General features: G+C 39.8%; 1 protein-coding gene across 1 annotated transcript in view; it reads left to right on the top strand.

The window, feature by feature from the left end:
- Nucleotides 1-16,679, top strand: part of nfatc3a (nuclear factor of activated T cells 3a) — a 163,565-nt gene extending 146,886 nt beyond the window's left edge. The window contains exon 10 of the mRNA XM_060911502.1: nucleotides 10,726-16,679. Coding sequence (XP_060767485.1) covers nucleotides 10,726-10,802 — 77 coding nt within the window. The 3' untranslated portion in view covers nucleotides 10,803-16,679. The remainder of the gene's footprint in view (nucleotides 1-10,725) is intronic.
- The last annotated feature ends 4,771 nt before the right edge of the window (nucleotides 16,680-21,450 follow it).

The raw sequence follows: 21,450 nt of genomic DNA, 5'->3' as shown, positions 1-21,450 counted from the left end.
TTTTGGGGTTGGTTCAGCAACATGCTCCGCCATTTTGTACTTCTTCTTCTTTAGGTTTTTTTTTTTTTTTTGGTGGTTGGCAATACAACTTAAAAGTGCATTACTGCCACCGACTGGCTGGAGTGTGGAACAGGAGATATTGGAGGGGAAAAAGCAACTATATTCTTTTAACTATTTCTGTTCCTTTTTAATACTTGATGATAAAGCCGCCATTTTGTTTTTCTCTACTCATGGTATATGAGCTGATATCCTAGTAGTAGAGTAGCCAATCAGAGCATGTGATTGCTTATATCCAGTGAATGTGGATAGAATAGATTTATATATAAAGAATAGCTATCACAATATCTACAATGTGCATATTGTGACAATTTGATAACTTATCACAATATTTATCACCCAGCCTTACTTTAAAGGTTCACGACATAAACCGGGCGGCGCGGTGGTGTAGTGGTTAGCGCTGTCGCCTCACAGCAAGAAGGTTCCGGGTTCGAGCCCAGCGGCCGGCGAGGGCCTTTCTGTGTGGAGTTTGCATGTTCTCCCCGTGTCTGCGTGGGTTTCCTCCGGTTTCCCCCACAGTCCAAAGACATGCGGTTTTGATGTGGGGCAGCCTTGGGCTGAGGTGCCCTTGAGCAAGGTACCGAACCCCTGATTGCTCCCCAGGCGCTTTGGTGTGGCTGCCCACTGCTCTGTGCGTGTGTTCACTGCTTCAGCTGGGTTAAATGCAGAAGATGAATTTCACTGTGCTTGAAGTGTGCATGTGACAAATAATAAAGGTTTCTTCTTCTTCTTCTTCTAAAGACTTCCTGGTAAAAGATACATGTACACACCAAAGGTTCAATAGCTGAAAGTACAGTTTAGTACTTTTTTTTTTAAGAGTGCAACGTGCTATTCAGACTGACAAGCCATTTAATAAGCATAATAATAAAATGAAGAATAACAACATTTTAAAAATCATGAAGAATAACAACATTTAACCATTTGATCAGTTTATCATAACAGAATCCACAGGTACAGTACAGCATTGAAGGAAGTCGATATTACTCCTGAATTTTGTTTAAATTCTTGGCACTTAAGCAATGCATTACCGTTAACCCTGAGCAGTCATAAATTCCCCCTTCTCACGCTCACCAGGACGTGTCACATGCTTGTAGCCCTGAAGAAGCCATCTAAGTGGTCAGTCTGGCTCAGATGAAATGTCACTCAGCCTTTGCAGCCAATGCTGTCGCACATTCATCCACTGATTCACATCCAGAGCTGCCCTGATGTCGATTTGTCATTTATCACCTGCTTACAAGTTTCAGTCTGGCCGTTGCATGTACATAAAGTGTGTTCGGTGTTACTGTATGCATTTGCAAAATAGGGGTGTCCCCCTACAGTCCTCCAAAGAGGATCCCCTCTTTCTGAGAGTGACTTAAAGCTTGGTGGTACGTCTGAGAGGAGTTCTAGATGAATCATGCTTTCTTACATGTGGGGAAAGCGAGTGCTGAAATGTATTCTGACATACTTCAGCGTCGCAGCCGAACACCAACTTCCCGTATTTCACTGAGTCATTCAAATGTGCAGGCTGTGTGTGTTCGACGTAATATTTATAACGGTGCACTTCAACTGACCGACATCTAAACAATACAACTCACAACATGTATTCTTTTGGCAGCAGGAACAATCAGGCTACTGAACCGTTTTCGTCTGTGTCTGGATCCCACACAAGGACAGGAAGAGCTGACAGTTTTGATCTTGCAGGGGCATTTGCATGGTCCTCATTGAAAAAATAAAGAAATATATCTTTTGAAAGCTCAACCGAAACAGAGAAATGGTTTGCTTTTCGTTACCGAGGTTCGATTTCGCTGTAGGTGGAGCATTAATTTGACTGCATTAATGATTTAAAATGAAGGTCCTAAACAAGTGTAGTGTGTATTTAAAGAAATGGAAAAAAAAACCACCTGAGAGTACGAAAGCTTGTATTTAGGCTAGATGTGTAATTTCCTTTTCAGTAACGAAAACAACATGCAGTTTTATCAGATTTTCATAATTAGGCTACTCTTTCCAATTGACCCCTTTCGAAATGATCGCTTGAACGCTTGGTACATATCCTCTGATTCACAGCTCCTTCCTACATCAAGGCACTCGAAAAATAAACCTCTGCCCTTCTATTCCCAGTAGAATTTAGAGTAATGTATGTTTAGAGATGCAGAATATTTGAAACTATCCAACAGAGACCTTTTAAATGCTTGCTTTACCCTTTATTCCGTTTCCTACTTTCTTCATATTCTTCCTTCCTTATTTCGATCTGTATAACAGATGATCTGTAACACTTTTATACACTTTTCACATTGATTTTAAAATTCTTAAAGAATCTTATCAGTGATCAAAGTAAACAAAAACGCAAATTACTAAACCTCAAGGCCCTCGTCCTTCGCTCAGCGATTCTCCAGGGAGGTGGATTTGTGTGTGTTTGTGCGAGTTGGAGGCAACGACACACTGTCTCGGTTTTGTTTCACAAAAAAAATGTAATTAAATTAAATTTAAAAAAAAAACTTTTTAAAATTTTTAAACTATTTTAAAATGTATATTTATTTTTAACCTATTTTATAAAATTTATACATACATACAGTACCGGGGCGGCACGGTGGTGTAGTGGTTAGCGCTGTCGCCTCACAGCAAGAAGGTCCGGGTTCGAGCCCCGTAGCCGGCGAGGGCCTTTCTGTGCGGAGTTTGCATGTTGTCCGCGTGGGTTTCCTCCGGGTGCTCCGGTTTCCCCCACAGTCCAAAGACATGCAGGTTAGGTTAACTGGTGACTCTAAATTGACCGTAGGTGTGAATGTGAGTGTGAATGGTTGTCTGTGTCTATGTGTCAGCCCTGTGATGACCTGGCGACTTGTCCAGGGTGTACCCCGCCTTTCGCCCGTAGTCAGCTGGGATAGGCTCCAGCTTGCCTGCGACCCTGTAGAACAGGATAAAGCGGCTAGAGATAATGAGATGAGATGAGACATACAGTACCAGTTAAAAGTTTGTACACCCCTACTCATTCATAGGTTATTTTGTATTTTCTACATTGCAGAACAACACTGAAGATATCAAAATTATGAAATAACATCTGGAACATATATGGAGTTGTGTGTTAAGCAAAAAAATGTTAAGAAAACAATATGTTTCATATTTTAGATTCTTCAAAGTAGCCAGCGTTTACCTTGATGACGCTTTGCACGCTATTGGCGTTATCTTAACCAGCTTCATGAGGTAGTCACCTGGAATACTTTTCAATTAACAGGTGCCTCGTCAAAAGGTAATTAATGGACGAGTTTATTGCCGCCTTAATGCGTTTGAGATCAAACAGTAAATAATAATAATACAGTAAATAGTTCTATTCCACAACTGGAGTAATCCATATAATGTCAAGAACCGCTCAGCTAAGTAAAGAGAAACGACGTCCGTCATTACTTTAAGACATGAAGAAGTGTCTTTTAATTAATAACAATGTGTGTGTGTGTGTGTGTTGCATTTTTTTTATAATTTACAATAATTATTGTAGTATTTTTATCATGCAAGATTTATGCTGTATTTTTCATTTTTATTATTTCCCTCACACTTTGTAAACAGAATTTTCACTTTAACACTATGCACACATGATACACATAAGCAGCTTAATCTTTTTTAAATTATTACACCATTCAGATGTTACACATTTACCAATATCCTAAATTACAGGAACAGTACAGTGATTTAATATCATTTTAATGGAATGAAATCACTGTCATGCCATACTGTATCTAATTGTGCAAAAGTCTTAGCCCCCATAAATATTTGATACAAATTTTCTAATGAATGGTTTTTTTTTCTGCATTATCGTGTCATTGTTGAAGAAAAAATTCAAAATTTTATGATACACACCGGCGTCAGGATTTACACTTGCGCCACGTGTGCGTACTAACTGAGGCTAATGGCGTTTTATATTTCATGCAGCCACCGACTGGAACAATTCAGATATTACTGTAAGACAGGCATCGAGTCATAATGATTTCAAATTGTTTTTAAGATGAGCTTAATTTTACTCATTTATATATTCCATATTATTTTAGAAATATTTCAGTCGTAGTTTTTATTTGTATAATTTTTTCGATTCATATTATTTGTTTATTAGATAAATGCGATTGTATATGTGCAAGACCTCTCTGAGAAACACCACGGTGATGAGAGCCTCCTGCATAAACATTGTTATAAATAAATAAAAAGCAAACTTGCAAATGTTTATTTTTACTGAATGATGAAATCATTCAGAAGGTGTTATATTCGGTAATACGGCACACAAACAAAACGCATGAACGGGGCTTTCTGGTTCTAGCTGCTGAAACAAAAAGCTATGTCAAGGTTTTAAATCAAAAGGTGGACAGTGTTAAAGGTTGATTATTATGTAGTTATTTTTTTATATGCAGAAATTATTTTCATTTCATTTCTGGACTTTTGATGACCTCTTTGCTTTATAGAAGTAGCTAAGACTTTAAACGTTGACACAGTTTACTGTATATCTGAAGAAAAATGTGTGTAATTGCAGTGTACTTTGATGGTTAATGTGATGATCGTTACCGTACAAACGGGTCCGTGCTTCAGAGTTAATGTATTGTGTAGATTAGTGTGGAGCTTTTCGTTGTCATTTTAGGGCGAAATATGAGTCAAATTGTTGTGTGCTGTTGATTCTTGCATTCAATATTCTGTCTATGAATTTGAGAAGGATGCTGTACTCTCCCATGGACTGCATCGTTATTGCACCCACTCATCTAGACCTAAAATCCCTGCGTGTGGTTTGTACATCTCCCACACCCTGCTCACAACTCCCACATCTCCGAAAGTGCTGAGCTGTCTCTGTGTGCATGCCATTCCTTTTGCTTAAGTACAGAAAGGTAGTTTTGTGTGTGTGTGTGTGTGTGTGTGTGTGTGTGTGTGTGTGTGTGTGTGTGTGTGTGTGTGTGTTCAGGAGACAGATACACATTTAGCAGAAGTCTTGACAGCTCGTCCCACTGCAGGCCTGTACGTGTGAGAAGCTCTTTTACCAGAGGAAGAGACACACGCCTACACGAACAGGATGATCTGAGGCAGCGGCCCGGCATTTTTAAGAAGTCTCTAACCTCTACCAAAAAAAAAAAGGGGGGGGGGGGGGGGGAATAACACCCACCAACAATAAGATGAAAGTCTAAATAACAACACATCCTGTACTTCTGAACACTACAATATTAAGCCACCTTTGACATTTAGAAGGTTTTCGAGATCACAGGTTAAAGACAAGTCATGTGTTTCGAATGTTCTTTCGCAAAACTGAAGTTTAACACGCACAGATTAAACATGCTGCTTTTCTCTGAACGCATTCCTCCCTCCGTCCTACTTATTTTTAAAAGTCTCTTGAGTATTTTATAGATTTTCCAACACAAGGGAAAGACAGTGGGGTCCAAAAGTATAAGTCCACCAGTCTGTTGTGCATTCTTTTCGAATTGAATACAAAGTTTTCCTTTACAAATCAGCAACACATTTGAGTAAAAAGTGCAATCTTAGAAAGATTTACAGTACATGAATTTCATTACATTACAGGCATTTAGCAGACGCTCTTATCCAGAGCCACGTACAACATACCCAGAGCAGCCTGGGGAGCATTTGGGGGTTAGGTGCCTTGCTCAAGGGCACTTCAGCCATTCCTGCTGGTCCAGGGACTCAAACCAGCAACCATTTTGTTCCAAAGCTGCTTCTCTAACCATTAGGCCATCGCTTTCATGGAATTTGAAAAGTTCTTAGTATTTCATGCATCGCTATTTTGCTTTAATGACGGTATGCACTTGAGCTGATATGGACTCCACAGGTTTGTTTAAAACCCGATGATCCATGTTTGATAAAATCCACTGGAGCACATCAGTGGACGAGATGAGGCACAAGAAAAATCTGAACCTTCTGAACAAAGCAGAGCACATGATTAAAAACACAGCAAATTTGCTTATATAGTGAATTTGAAACAGTGCAGAATCTTGAAGATGTTGAACATTTCCTTTCTTTATTTCCAATTTTTCAAAATTCTCAAGTTTATTTCTAGTTTTAAATGAAGAAAACCCCAGATATTCGACGTGCTCCCAGAACCCCACTGTATTTTCACAATTCTGTGATGATTTCCCAAAAACGCTTATGCGACCTTTGAATGTTATCTTCAGCTTCCCTATTTTTGTCATTATGCCTCTTTTTAAGGACCTTATTAAATCACCTTAGTCATAAAGCTCACATTTTGGTTTGTTTGGTTGGTTTTGTTTTGTTTTGCTTATGCGACCACGCATCGTCCGTCCATCATCTGTCGTCGTCCGTCCACAATTTACAAAAATCTCTACTTCGCCTACAGGATTGATCGGATTTCGATCAAATTCGCCTACAATGTTCCCCAGGTGGGTGTGCATAAAAGTTGTCAAGACGGTGGCGCCACCTGTCATATTTACGATTTTATGGGCATCTGAATTTTTTTGCATGACTCGTCACTTTAAACGCTACTCTTCGTTAATTGCTGGGACATTTTCACTGAAACTCACCCAGAAGACTCTAAAGACATATACCAACAAGAGTTGTTCACCAGGTGGCACCATCTACCATGGATGAGGCTACAGAGGGGTCGCATGCAGTTTCACGAAAATCGCTATTTCTACAGGACTGACTAGATTTTGATCAAACTCATACGAAATGTTCCTCAGGTTGGTATGTATAAAAGCTTTCGATATCGTGGTGCCATCTGTCATATTTACGATTTTATAGGCGTCTGAAATTTTTGCGTGACTCGTCACTTTAAACGCTACTCTTTGTAAACTGCTAGGATGTTTTCACTGAAACTCACCCAGAAGACTCTAAAGACATATTCCAACAAGAATTGCTCACCAGGTGGTGCCACCTACCATGGATGCAGCTACACAGGGGTCATATGCAACTTCACAAAAATCGCTACTCCTCCCACGGGATTTATCAGATTCCAAACACAACAACACACAACAACAGTGGCCGGTTTGAGCTACAGCCTCATTGAGGCTATTTTTAGCCATTTTCACTTCTGTGGATATGAGCGTCAGGACTGGTGTGAGACTTCTGAGACAGAGCTCTGGTTCTTGGTGTGAAGCTCTGGTTTAGAGTGTGTTTAAAATGCATGGCTGTGGTTGCCCGAGTTGAACAAGCTTAAAAGTTAGTAGCACTCAGTTTTCATCTGTCTACTGTGGAGAATTGAGCTCTTCAGGTATTTCAGTCCTCATTTCCTACTCCGTGCTGTCCGTCCTTCTGTAGGTGATCATGAAGGACTAGTTATTGTGCGGTTAAAGCGTTGATTGACTGTGTGTCATAGACTTGATTAGCCACCCACTGATCCACCCGCTGTGTCTGAGACAGTGGGGACGTGTGGTGACGTCGGTTGGCCAGTAGCGTGTGGAGAAGGTTGGCTCGGCCAATCGAACATTTGGCGGAAAATGGCTTTGGTTTCACTGTAACAATGAGGCCTTATTCTGAGACCTGCCAAAAAGCTGACCCCATGTTGGGCTACATGCTGATTTATTTATTTAATATCTGTCATCCAGTCTGCCAAGGTAATTACTCCACTCACTCCAATGCTGCTCAGGATATGGAACATATGTTTAAAGATTTTATATAACTGTATTTTACAATATTCACAAAGCCAAGGTGGAAGGAAATGAGCCGTGTGTGTGTACACACCAAGCCGTTAAAACCATGATACATATATGACTGTGCGTGTGATTTTAAGTTTGCCATCCTTGACACTCTCACACAAAAATGTGCACATTACAGCTGGACAACTTGTGGCTAAGCTGCTGCAAACCGCTGAATGGAATAGTTCTGCCTGACTTTCCATTTGCAGCGAGTGCGTCACATACCAAAGTCTCGAGTTTGTTTAGGCTTTTCTTTTCTGCCTCTCTGTCTTTCCGTCTGCTTTTAAGAGTGTGGTGTTGGTCTACCACGCTCCACTGGCACACCGAACAGAGGTTCAGCATGGCTCGACACTGATCTCTGCTGGTAAAGACATGACACTGCACTGTGCCCACTGCTGATGGGGATTCCTGCTTTTCAGTGAGTCTGATTATTTGGCCAAGCTCATCAGGAAATAAAAGTCGACTCTTTCTTTCTTTCAGCTCCCAAAATCCTACGTAATGACCATTTTTTCTAGTGATTGGTCTTCTGTTCCTAACTATGGCTGAAATCTTGACATGGAATCCTAATTCTAACTTCATTTAACAAAATAATGTGCCGTAACATCTCTTTGAGTAATTATAAACCGACTCATTCATTAATGACTCATCACTAGCTCCCAGTCCTTCAAGATAAAGAGGTTCTGCACACTTAAATGTGTTTTTGGAATGTAAACTAAATGATATAACTGTACTGTGATGAAACACATCAGTGTTGGTGTTAATATTGACAAAATGACCTTTTTTTTTTTTTTAAATATGAATTTTATCGGTTGCTTAAAATGGCTCAAAACTCCATCGACTGGTTAAAATCATCCTGAACCGTGCAAAGCCGATATTGGCATAGAGTCGACCGCTTTCCACTTCCCAGTAGCAAACCGTTACTATTAGACCTGGGACTTGAGCTCAGCCAAAACTTAGCCAGACACCAAAAAAGCAACAGGGCAAAGGATTTTGCAAGAGATTAGCGGCAGGCTGCCAGGTCGCTCCATTGTGTGTAGCTGTCGATGTTGATTTTAAAAGTAACTAAGTGAATACTTAAGTGAAAGATACTGTAACGAGCGTGCATGGAAGAAGAATCTGGAGACAGAAATCTTAGTTTCTCGGTCGTTAGCCTGTGCTACTTGCTCTCGAGAGCACTGGCTTGCTGCTTTATTAGCATTCGCTAACACTACTGATGAACGCTACACCGGCTGGAAGGTGAGTTCACTGCTGCGGTTAAGCGCGCGTTAGCCTTTGAAAAACCCGAGGGCAATACATTTTTGGTCCCTCCCACTATAAATCAAAATCTGATTGGTTAATTCATCTGTCACTTCCTACATAAACACACACTGCCATGGCTTTCTGTCCCGGCAATGAAGTCCTAACCAATGAGTGAGCAGCTCTAAACTCTTCTTAGCCAAGAGACAACAAACAACACAATCTCATTGGATAACGCAATTTTAATGTTTTCAGGACAGTAACCCTTTCATTTCTGAAGCAAATTTGATAGAAAATGAGGCTGAATTAGAAGAGAATAATTATTATGAAATTATGAAAGAAATTAAATATAATATTTGAAATGCTGATATGTTTGGGCCTTCTCTGCCACTTTCCTGAATCATTAAATTTTTATTTAAATAAAGAACAACAGCCTCTTATCAGGAGCAGACAGCTCACCTCCCCCAGGCCCCGCTCTTGAGTGGAAGTCTGTGAAACCGCTCTTATTGTCAGATGTATGCTGATCGAGACTCATCATCATCCCCAGCCATGAAGTTTGGACATACCTTCAAATTCAATGTTTTTTATTTATTTTTATTAACTAAAATACACTTCATGTCTTAAAGTAATGACAAATGTCGTTTCTCTTTACTTAGTTGAGCAGTTGTTGACGTAATATGGATTACTACAGTTATGGAATAAGGCTATTTATTTATTTAGTATTTTTATTATTTACGATGGCGGCACGGTGGTGTAGTGGTTGGTGCTGTCGCCTCATAGCAAGAAGGTCCGGGTTCGAGCCCCATGGCCGATGAGGGCCTTTCTGTGCGGAGTTTGCATGTTCTCCCCGTGTCCGCGTGGGTTTCCTCCGGGTGCTCCGGTTTCCCCCACAGTCCAAAGACATGCAGGTTAGGTTAACTGGTGACTCTAAATTGACCGTAGGTGTGAATGTGAGTGTGAATGGTTGTCTGTGTCTATGTGTCAGCCCTGTGATGACCTGGCGACTTGTCCAGGGTGTACCCCGCCTTTTGCCCGTAGTCAGCTGGGATAGGCTCCAGCTCGCCTGCGACCCTGTAGAACAGGATAAAGCGGCTACAGATAATGAGATGAGATTATTTACGATTTAGTCTTTGATCTCAAACGCATGAAAAAGGCAAGAAACTCGTCCACTAATTACCTTTTGACGAGGCACCTGTTAATTGAAAAGCATTCCAGGTGACTCCCTCATGAAGCTGGTTAAGATAACGCCAATAGTGTGCAAAGCGTCATCGACGTAAACGCTGGCAACTTTGACGAATCTAAAATATGACACACATTTTGTTTTTTTTAACCACATAACTCCATATATGTTCCAGATGTTATTTCACAGTTTTGACATCTTCAGTATTGTCCTACAACGTAGGAAACACAAAATACAAAAAAAACCTATGAATGAGTAGGGGTGTACAAACTTTTGCCTGGAATGCAGAATTATGACTTAAAAGCAGAGGTACAAGGTTTTAAATGAGATGTTGAGCACTGGTAGTTTTCCCTGTTGTCAGGAGGTGATGAGTTTGAATCCCAGAGATGCCACAACATTAGTTGATCAAGTGTGTCTGTGAGCTCATGTATGTGGAAGAGGGTAAACAGCACTTTCCTCTGAGTGTGGCACCAAAATCATGTCACATGTTGAGTCTTGGGCCTTTTAATACTGTATAAATTTGAATATGATAATCTCATATCATTATGACATCCAACAACTTGGTATATTCCATAGTCTTAATAGGCGAGCCGTCTGTGTCTACAGTCTAATCATACTGTGCTCTGTTTTTTCCTTCTGCTGTAGTGAACGAGATCATCGGCAGAGACATGTCTCAGGCTCCGGGGGTTCATGGATCCTCAAGCACGCTCGGTCACTCGTAGTCCGGTACCCGCTGCTCTCACTCATACAGCAGCACGTCTTTGAGTCCCGACGAGCTCTGGACTCGAGAGACGCAGACAGACACAGCGCTTCCATCCACACACATCCTTTCAAATGAGACCAGACCCAGGCGGAGAAGATCTACTCATGCTGACGTTCATTCAAGTAACCGAGCATCGCACCATTTCGAAAGAATGAGAATGTTACGGGCAGACTAAGCAATCAAACGATCAAACAAAAACACGCCGGATAATGTGGCTACAAATAATAATCACAGTCCCGAGTTTGAACAGTTCATCTCTTTCTTTCTCAGCTTCTTCTCTCGCAGTAGTTCTCAGGCGCTTTTTTTTCTTTTTTGAATCTAATGAAAAGAGCGATCTATGCAGCCCAGGACGAATATGCAATACAAAAAGAATCTCAAAGGCCACATGTAGCATAATGTACGTAGATGCTTTGCTCTGGATTTCGGGTCAAATTTGGATGGAAAATTGAATTCAAGAGGAATTTGATCATCGCTGATGCTGCCTCTTGAAACAAGCGTGGTCCCAGCAGCACCCCCTGGAGGACAAGCTGCTGACGTGCTCATGATATGCAACATTCCACACTTTTCGAGTGTCTTTTTTTTTTTTTCATGGACGATCACCCTTTCTCCTCTTCAGGTTGAACAAATGCCTTATAAGCCTAGAAGCTTGGATTGACTGAAAAAATAGCTTTTAACAGACATGTTGTATTGTTCTTTTATTTTTCTATATATTTTTTTCTTCTTCATAAAGCTGAATTCTGTGCCGAAGACACAGTTGAAGTTTGCGTGTTTTGCATTTCAAGTTCTAGTGTGCGGCAAAGCGTGTAACGTTTTCAAACGCGGTACACCCAAACTCAATCGAGTAGAATCTATAGAGGAAATCTATACCACTGCAGGACGTTAAATTAGAGTGTTTGAGACGTTGAGAGAATCTGTCATATTGTCAGTGTGTCAGCTGATACTCCCGTGTGCCTTTCAAGTGACAATCATACTTAAATATAGGATAAACCACCCACAGATGTTCAATATGGTGGTCATATTGGCGTGGTTGGAAAGGCTGCTTTCAGAGTGTACAAGGGTTTGGTTTTGGTTTTTTTTGGGGGGGGTGTTTCTGACACGAAGAGTGCATTCTGTGCCGTGAGGAAAAAGCTAAACTGTAACCATAACCCTGTGTTTATGCTAATAAGCAACAGGCAACCAGTCATTTTCTATGGACATGTGATATGAATTTTAGCGACAACAAAATGACATTGCAGGGGGTTTTTTCAATTCTATGCAAATTAGGAAAGCAACAGATCCAAACAATTGGCTTGAATGATTCCTCTCTGAACAACTCGATGGCATGTGTGGTCCAATATCCTTCAGTTCCCCTCTCACAATTTTACTTCCTACACACAAAACCAGGGTCCTGTCATATACAAACTCACATATATATATATATATATATATATATATATATATATATATATATTAGTGCTGTCAAAAATGTCACGTTATTAACGCATTAACTTGACTCAATTTTAACGGTGATAATTTTTTTATCGCGAGATTAACGCTCTGTGACATGATGTAGGTTTTTCATAAGCTTTTGAAACTGCCAGGAACTTGGAACAGAGACTTTGCTTAGAAAACCGATAGCAGCTAGACTGTAATGCCACGCCCCGCACAGCCAGAGTCCTCTGCCCTCCTCCCCCAAAGAACCAGCGCGGGCAGGGCGCGCTAGTAGAGATGGGATTTATGGCTCTTTGATGGGATCCGCATCTTTGTGATCCGTTCTTTGAAAAGAGCCGTTCAAAAGACTGGCTAATTTGGCTCTTTTTAAATATTTATTCAGTTTTAAGAAGACAGTGTCTAAAGAAGCCAGATCCCTCTGAACTGTAAACTCAATGCTATCCCAGAAATCCTTCCTGTAATATGCAAATTTGGCCACCTCCGATTGGACAGCGCGACGCATCAACAGGCAGAAAGTGTAAAAGTACAAAATGTGTTAAGTGAGCTGAAACAGTAAAGATCAGATTCAATGCAATATTTATCAACGAACAACTTAAACTTAATATAATAGTGTACTTTATATTATAATCAAGCATGTCAAGCCTACCGTCACTGTGTAACCTATCTCTCTGATTAGAGTTGTAGACTAACTCAAACAGTAGATCATTTCACTCATGGTTCTCTTGCTAGCCCCGCGCCGGTGCTCGGCTTAGGTTTCACTTTGCAGTGGCTGTGTCAAGACGTGTTATGCTTTGCAATAAAAAAAACATTGGTACAAAGCAAGCCCATTCACTTTTTTATGCTGATAAGAGAATTACAATGTTTTTTTGTGTGACAAAAATGTGCGATTAAATTGCGATTAATCGCGAGTTAACTATGACTGTCGCGACATTAATCGCGATTAAATATTTTAATCGCTTGACAGCACTAATATATATATATATATATATATATATATATATATAAAAAGAGGTTATTACACGGCTGCACGAAGATATGAAGTTTATCTTCGAGTGGTGAGTGGATATATCACGAGTGAGTGAAGCAAACAAGTGAAAATATTTTCAACATGAGAAGGTAAACTTCATATCTTTTCGACACTGTGTAATGTTATTTATATTATATGGACACAGAAACAAAAAAATACACAAGTTAATCTAAAGAATCTTAATTTTGAACCGGTTCACCATTTTGACAATGCGTATCTAGTCAGTGGGAAAACACCGGGAGTGACGTCGTCGGAGTGAAATATGGGGAAATTATTCTGTCCACATTCACTGGATATGAGCAATCGCATGCTCTGATTGGCTACTCTACTACAGCTCATATACCGTGAGTAGAGAAAAACAAAATGGCAGAGCATGTTGCTGAACCAACCGAGGATGAAATAAAAACTACTCGAAAACAAAACCCCAAAAATTATCAAGTATTTAAAAGGAACAGAAATAGCTAAAAGAATATAGTTGTTGTCTCCCCCCCACCCCCAGTATCTCCTGTTCCACACTCCAGCCCAGTCGGTGGCGGTAATGCACCGTTAAGTTTGTTTGCCAAATGCCTAAAACCCTAAAGAATAATAATAAGACCCCAAAAATACAAAAAAATATATATATATGGAATAAAAGTATTTGACAGTAATAATATATCTTTTTTTATTTTTCAATAATTATTTTAGCATTTTTCATAAATTGCTCCTGTCATTTCACCGGTTTGTTTACATCCTAAGTGGAAATAATTTTGTCAGACTTTTTGTATAAAGTTTTTATTTATCGAATTTGCTAAAAATAAAAATGCCCCGTTTCTCAAAATCCAGTGAATGTGGATCGAATAAAACAGTTATTCCACTTATTCTCGTCGTACATGGCCGACTCGGTGCTCCACGCCTCATTGACTATCAGCTCATGCACGACTCGATTTCGTGGAATAACTGTACGCAAGTTAATCAAAAGAATTTTAATTTTGAACCGGTTTGCAATTTTGACAACACGCATGTCCAGTCAGCGGAAAAACACTGGGAGTGACATCATCGGAGTAAAATATCGAGAAATACGTCACTCAGATCCGTGATGTATTTCATATGAAAAATGCAAGTTTTTCAACACGAGAAGATAAACTTCAGATCTTCAACCCAACGTGTGATTTTCTTTTTATTATATCGACACATTCACAAACAAGAAGTACCCAAATTTATCAAAACAATTCATTGATTTCCTCACGAGGGACAAACAGTATGTCACAGTTTTCGTTCTCCATGTCCCGGATGTAGGTCGTATGAAAAATACGAGTGGTGTATTTCCCAGTAAAACACTCGTGTCTTTTTAATATATTTGATGTTATGAAGGAAAATATGCTTGAAAAGGAAATAGCAGAGATGGCTGATGGATTTGCTTGCTTTGCTTTTACTCTGATTCGTGCATTTGTGTCTAACTAGTTAGCTTTGAGTAGCTACAATTCATTGATTTCCTCATGAGTGACGACACATAGCTGCTCCAGTTTCTGATCGGAAGTAAATAAAAAACATCAACGACATCAGTATCAGTGGCTACACATTTCTCAGAGACAAACCACAAGCAACACAAACACCTGCCAGTGCAAACGTAGGGTAAAAATAAGTTACAGGGTTTGGCTAATCAGCTGTGTTTATTAACAGTGAAGATTAGTTTGAGTTCTCTTTGTGCTCTGTGTTGAAAAATCTCCTTGCATTTCACTGTCTTTTCTACAAGGACTTAAAAAAGTTTGAATTTAAAAAGAAAAAAAGAAGTCACATTTCCTCCGCCTTGTGGCTGCTTGACATAAATGTGCTGAGGGAAAAACGCGTAGCAGACAGCTGAGTGCTGCAGAATCTGAAGGTGCACAAAACTCTTAAAATTAAAGTTTTTTTCAATTATCATCTGGTTTCATAGTTCAAACATTCTAGATCCTGAACAAAGCATTGTAGATGATGATGATGATGATGAGGGTACCTTCTTTCCCTTTGGGAATCAAATGAAATCAGTGTTTAATAAAGAACGTCCGAAGGAAGTGAAACGTTATAAGGCAAGGACTTGTACATTTACTTTGAGGCTCATCTCGAGGAATCGATTCATAATGAACATTGGGTGCTATCTTTCTGTAAGTAATGTATTTTTCGTGTTGCTGCGTAGCTGCAGTTTTGACAGAAATACATCTGTGAAGAATTTGTATCGGATCCCTGCCTTAAAAAATTGACAGTAATAACGACTGTGTTTATTTTTCTATTTTAACCTCCTAAGGCCCAAGCTGTTTTTTTTACATGCATTTTTTATTTCTCTTTGCTATTTGGGCTTATTAGAACCTGATTAGAATAAAAACTAAGCATCATCTTTTGATAAGATGTACTTTTAGAGAAAAAGTACGTCCACATATGTGGATTCTTGTTCCGAATTTCCATAAAGTGCTGTCCACGCATGTGACCGCTAAGCCCTAGGAGGTTAAGGAAACTGGTAGAGTTTCATATTTGGGTCTTTGAGACTGAGCGGTATTAATGACTTGTTATAAATTGAAAACGTTACAAACAAAAAAGGACGAAAATTTGGAAAGAAAATTTGCTATGCACTAAAACCTGCCTGTTGCCTTTTGACAAAATAAACTATTTTTAAAAAAATAAACCTTGATGCCTCTAGACATAGATGCTATAGAGCAGCTTAAAGGTAGAACAGTGTACGCTAGATATCTTTTTCTCTTTGTCAGAGCTGTGTGTGTGTGTGTGTGTAGAGGACTAAAGTGTATTTGTGAGCACCTTAGCATTCATAGACAACTGTTGTTGTTTTTTTTAAATCCTTTTAAAATTTCAGCAGTGAGAAGGCACACGGATGCATTTAGGCTATGCAAAGACAGACATCACCACGTCAGCACAATATCTGGTATCAAAGAAAAACAGCAGATATGTTCGTTCGCCAGCTCTTGTACATATATATATGTGTGTGTGTGTGTGTGTGTGCCCACCCGTAGTGACTGGTGACATCAATGCCACTTTTGACTATTTAATTTAAACTATCAGATCTACAGTAGGAACGCCTTAAACTTGTATTTGATACACAGATGTTTGACTGTTTTGGTTTGATTTAGGAATAGCTTTTAAAACTGATCTGTCGAAGGAGGGAAAAATGGAAAACAGGGGAATCCTGGGACAGAAACCCGTGTTCCCTACAAACATCCACCTTTGTCCCATTCTTCAAACCAAAGACCGAACAATGTGTTCCTGTTTTACAGACAGATGACAAACAGACTCGAAAACTCTATTTTTGATACTTTGAAGAAGATGGATGTCAGGATGTCATTCCGAAGGTTGGGGGGGGAATTTTATATATATATATATATATATATATATATATATATATATAAACATTTTGTAAAATAAAAGGGAAATACAGGTTTTGCTGCTGTTTACAGAGCCTTGTATTGTCATTTCATGTACATTTTGTATTTTAAACTTTTTTGTAATTTTTAAGACTGCAGTGCTTTTGTTGTTGTTGTTGTTGAAATTATCCAAAGGGAATAAACTTGCATTGTAGACTCTTCTGATGTAGTGCATCAATAAAAAGATGGAAACAGACCATCAGTACGTTTCTTTCAGTGAAAAAATGTGTGTATTCTACACCAACAATGCATAAGATTTCTGTCTCCAGATGTATTTTATTATAAAATATAAATTAATTTATTATTAAACATGTATTACATTATATTTTATTATTATTTAAACAAATATTTCAATTATTAAATAATTGTATTAAATATAAACTTAAAGCCCTTACAGTAAGCAACACGATGCATATTTGTATTTATTTATTTTAATGTTTTAACATTTGTAATATTAGGCACAGGGCGGCACGGTGGCGTAGTGGTTAGCGCTGTTGCCTCACAGCAAGAAGGTCCGGGTTCGAGCCCCGTGGCCAACGAGGGCCTTTCTGTGCGGAGTTTGCATGTTCTCCCCGTGTCTGCATGGGTTTCCTCCGGGTGCTCCGGTTTCCCCCACAGTCCAAAGACATGCAGGTTAGGTTAACTGGTGGCTCTAAATTGACCGTAGGTGTGAATGTGAGTGTGAATGGTTGTCTGTGTCTGCAGGGTCGTGGGCAAGCTGGAGCCTATCCCAGCTGACTACGGGCGAAAGGCGGGGTACACCCTGGACAAGTCGCCAGGTCATCACAGGGCTGACACATAGACACAGACAACCATTCACACTCACATTCACACCTACAGTCAATTTAGAGTCACCAGTTAACCTAACCTGCATGTCTTTGGACTGTGGGGGAAACCGGAGCACCTGGAGGAAACCCACGCGGACACGGGGAGAACATGCAAACTCCGCACAGAAAGGCCTTTGCCAGCCTCTGGGCTTGAACCCAAGACCTTCTTGCTGTGAGGCGACAGCGCTAACCACTACACCACCGCGCTGCCCCCATATCACCTTTATACTCAACTGATACTGACTTCCATCAAAAGAATTGGGGAAATCATTGAATAAAACAACCAACGGTCAGGTCTCAAGATTCAAGTGGCTGTTTGGAACATTCTGCCTGATCTTCACCACACATCACTGTGACTACAGCTGAAAACAGGCATTATGTTCAGATGAGACCAAATTCTTTGCCAAGAACATCATGTTTGAGGGAGATGAAAAAGTGATACACAGGGTAAAATATTGTGGCAGATTATTGATTTGTAAACATTTATAAAAAGCTTGGTGCAGGGGTTCTTTGTATCATTTAATGATGCCTTTAATTTTCCAAAGTATCAGAATATTTCAGCTCTGTTTGCCTCTGCCAGAAGATTAAGCCCTGGTCAGTGATGAAGTTTTTAACAAGATCATTTAACATGCATCCAAAATCAACACAAAGGATTGACAGATTTAAAACAAACAAAAATAAACACACACACATACCTTACGCTGTAGTCATCTCAGTGTGTTCCTGGATTTGAGCCCTGTTGAGACCGTGTGTAGCATGATATTAAAGCGGCGGTTACAATCAGGGCTTTGAACCGGTTCAAGGAACGAAAACCGGGAACTTTTTCTATTTCACATGGAACAGAAACAAAACCAGAAACTTTATTATTTTTTATGTTCCGGAACAGAAACGCTTATTAAAAATAATGGTAACCGGTTAATACCGGTTTTTATTTCGTTCCTCAAAGTTTCCGTAGCCTACAAATAAAAAAGCCATTCTTCTCCTGCGCAAGTTTCTATGACCCGCTGGGGTTCACTTCCTGTGTGACGTTCGCTGACTGAATGGAGAGAGCGGGAGGGTGGACTGCTATCACGTCTCCACATCTTAAATAAGAGGTAAATATTGCAGTCTATCATTATTCAAAAACGTCAATTTCAAACACAATATCAATATATTTGTCCACGTTAATGAGAGGCTCGCGAACATTAAATGACGTTAACCCTTTGGTGACTGACCCCTTGAAAATGGTTCCTCCAGGAACGATGACGTTTCAGTTTGTCAAGACAACGGAAAAACTAAAATACAAGAGCATTTTGTTTTGTGCACAAGAGCATTGTGACGTATCTTTCTGTTTTTGTATTTTAGTTTTTCCGTTGTCTTGACAACTGAAAAGTCATCATTCCTGGAGGAACCATTTTCAAGGGGTCAGTCACCAAAGGGTTGGAGCGCAGGTGGCCAAGTGGTTAGAGCGCTTGACCGCTAAGCGAATGGTCCCTGGTTCGAGCCTTGGCTCGACGGGGATCTGGGGCTTGCTCCCTGTCCACCCAGCAGTGAATGGGGACCTGGTGGAAACACTGGGGAAGTTAAAGGCGGCGAGGAAAGGAACTGGCCACCCTACCTCACTATGCCGATGGCCCAGGACAAGTGCGCTCTCTAACAGGCACTCCCCCAATGTACGAATCGTATATGGGACTCCCCCTTTTGCACCAAAGGGTTAACCTCTGTTAGCCCATCAATGCATAGGGCCTGACTAGCCTTTGGTAACACACTAAACGAATTATCTTTCATTTTTGGCACTTTTTCTGTTTGTGTAGATGGGAAGACGTACTGAGAATCCAAATCCCCAACATTTGAAATAATAATTGTTTTGAATTATTTCTTGTCTTATTTAATGAAGGTTGTAATAGAATTAGCCTACATTTGGCTTAAGCTGGATGAGACAGAGACATAATTTTATAGCCATTTGTTAAACAGCTGACAGGGAACGTAATTAACTGTTCCGGGAACGAAATTTTTTTGTTCTAACCGGTTCAGGAACGTCTATTTAATGGTGGAACCCAAAACCGGAAACGTTAAAATTCCGTTTCTGTTCAGAACGAACCAATAGGAAAAAAGTTCTGGTTCAAAGCCCTGGTTACAATTATCGACACCGTTTCAGATTTACCAATACAAAACTATTTTATGAAGGCAAGTTTCAGTTACAACAGTTATTATTGGTTAATTATTCAATCAGAAGACCCCCTCACCCTTTGATCTTGTTGTTTGATGACAGCTCGTTACCTGAGGTGGAATTTTTTTTTTTTTTAGTGCGATCAGCAATTTGAGAAAAACCCGGACGTTATCATCGCAGGTAAGCATGGTGGAAAGATCATGGACATGTTTTTACTGATCAAATTCACCGATATTTCATGATCATCTCGTTGAAACCTACTTTGTTTCTTACTCTTTCATTTGACAGTCGCCATTTTGTATCTAAGCACAGATTTGAGAAGTCACATGAGGTGTCGATAATAGTGATCACTTTCACCGGTGTCCACCATTATCGACACGCTGTGGAATTAAGTGACATTTACAACTGTTATGGATCGATCTTTGTGTAACATTGCTGAAGTAGATGAAATATTTGGAAAAAAAAAAGTGCTGTGACAATTTTTTTTTCCTGATTCATAACAGAATGGAATGTTTATCGAGGATTTGGAATCCTATTGCAATAAATAGAATTAGACCAGAATTTATTTCAAGCATGTAAGTTTTTATATGCTAGGAATTTCAGATTTTTCTATTCCATTCAGAATTTTTTTTTGTAGGTTGTTGTAAATATCTACTACATATTGTAATATCAGTAGACATTTTATAATTTTGGTTCGAGGAATGAAATGTGATCTTTGACCTGGATGTTCACGTGGTTACTATGTCAACTCCCTGTTGACATTTATCGGTAAACTACAAAACAACAAAATGCAATCTACGAAAATACTCAAAGTGGAATAAAAAGATTTGACAGGTTAAACATGGTCAGTTCATTTGTTTACAAACATCAGAATTACTTCCTTATTTACATAAGCACCGCCATCAATACATTTATATAAAAGATATTTTGTACCAAGTTTACGTAAAACAAATTTTAAATAAAGACTGTTTTGCTAACTTAATACCACATACGGATTATTTATTTAAAAATCATCGGGGTGTCCATAATTGTGGAACAGTGTCGATAACTGTGGACAAAGGTGTCAATACTTGTGGAATAGTGTCACATGATCTGATATACCAAGTAATCAATCAGGAACCAAACCCCCCTAGTGGAAGTTTGAGTAATTATTCATGCACAATTTATGCATTGAAAGTTTTCTACTGGGCGGCACGGTGGTGTAGTGGTTAGCGCTGTCGCCTCACAGCAAGAAGGTCCTGGGTTCGAGCCCCGGGGCCGGCAAGGGCCTTTCTGTGTGGAATTTGCATGTTCTCCCCGTGTCCGCGTGGGTTTCCTCCGGGTGCTCCGGTTTCCCCCACAGTCCAAAGACATGCAGGTTAGGTTAACTGGTGACTCTAAATTGACCGTAGGTGTGAATGTGAGTGTGAATGGTTGTCTGTGTCTATGTGTCAGCCCTGTGATGACCTGGCGACTTGTCCAGGGTGTACCCCGCCTTTCGCCCGTAGTCAGCTGGGATAGGCTCCAGCTTGCCTGCGACCCTGTAGAACAGGATAAAGCAGCTAGAGATAATGAGATGAGATGAGAAGTTTTCTACTTTCACAACAGCCCAAAAAAAAAAAAAATCACTTAAGGTGTCAATAAGTGTAGCCACGGCTCTAGATCTCTATACAGCGTCCACGCAAAAACAGCTGTACTTGAACATTTCCTTGAGTCTAACCTACAAAAATGACAATGCACATCCTCCATACATTCCTCAAGGGTGCTAATAATTATGGCACTTATTGTTTAAAGAAAGAGGTCTGAGA

Source organism: Neoarius graeffei, chromosome 27, assembly GCF_027579695.1.
Source record: "Neoarius graeffei isolate fNeoGra1 chromosome 27, fNeoGra1.pri, whole genome shotgun sequence".
Classification (NCBI taxonomy): domain Eukaryota; kingdom Metazoa; phylum Chordata; class Actinopteri; order Siluriformes; family Ariidae; genus Neoarius; species Neoarius graeffei.
The sequence above is the reverse complement of the archived record's forward strand: the minus strand, read 5'-3'. Positions and strand labels throughout refer to the sequence as shown.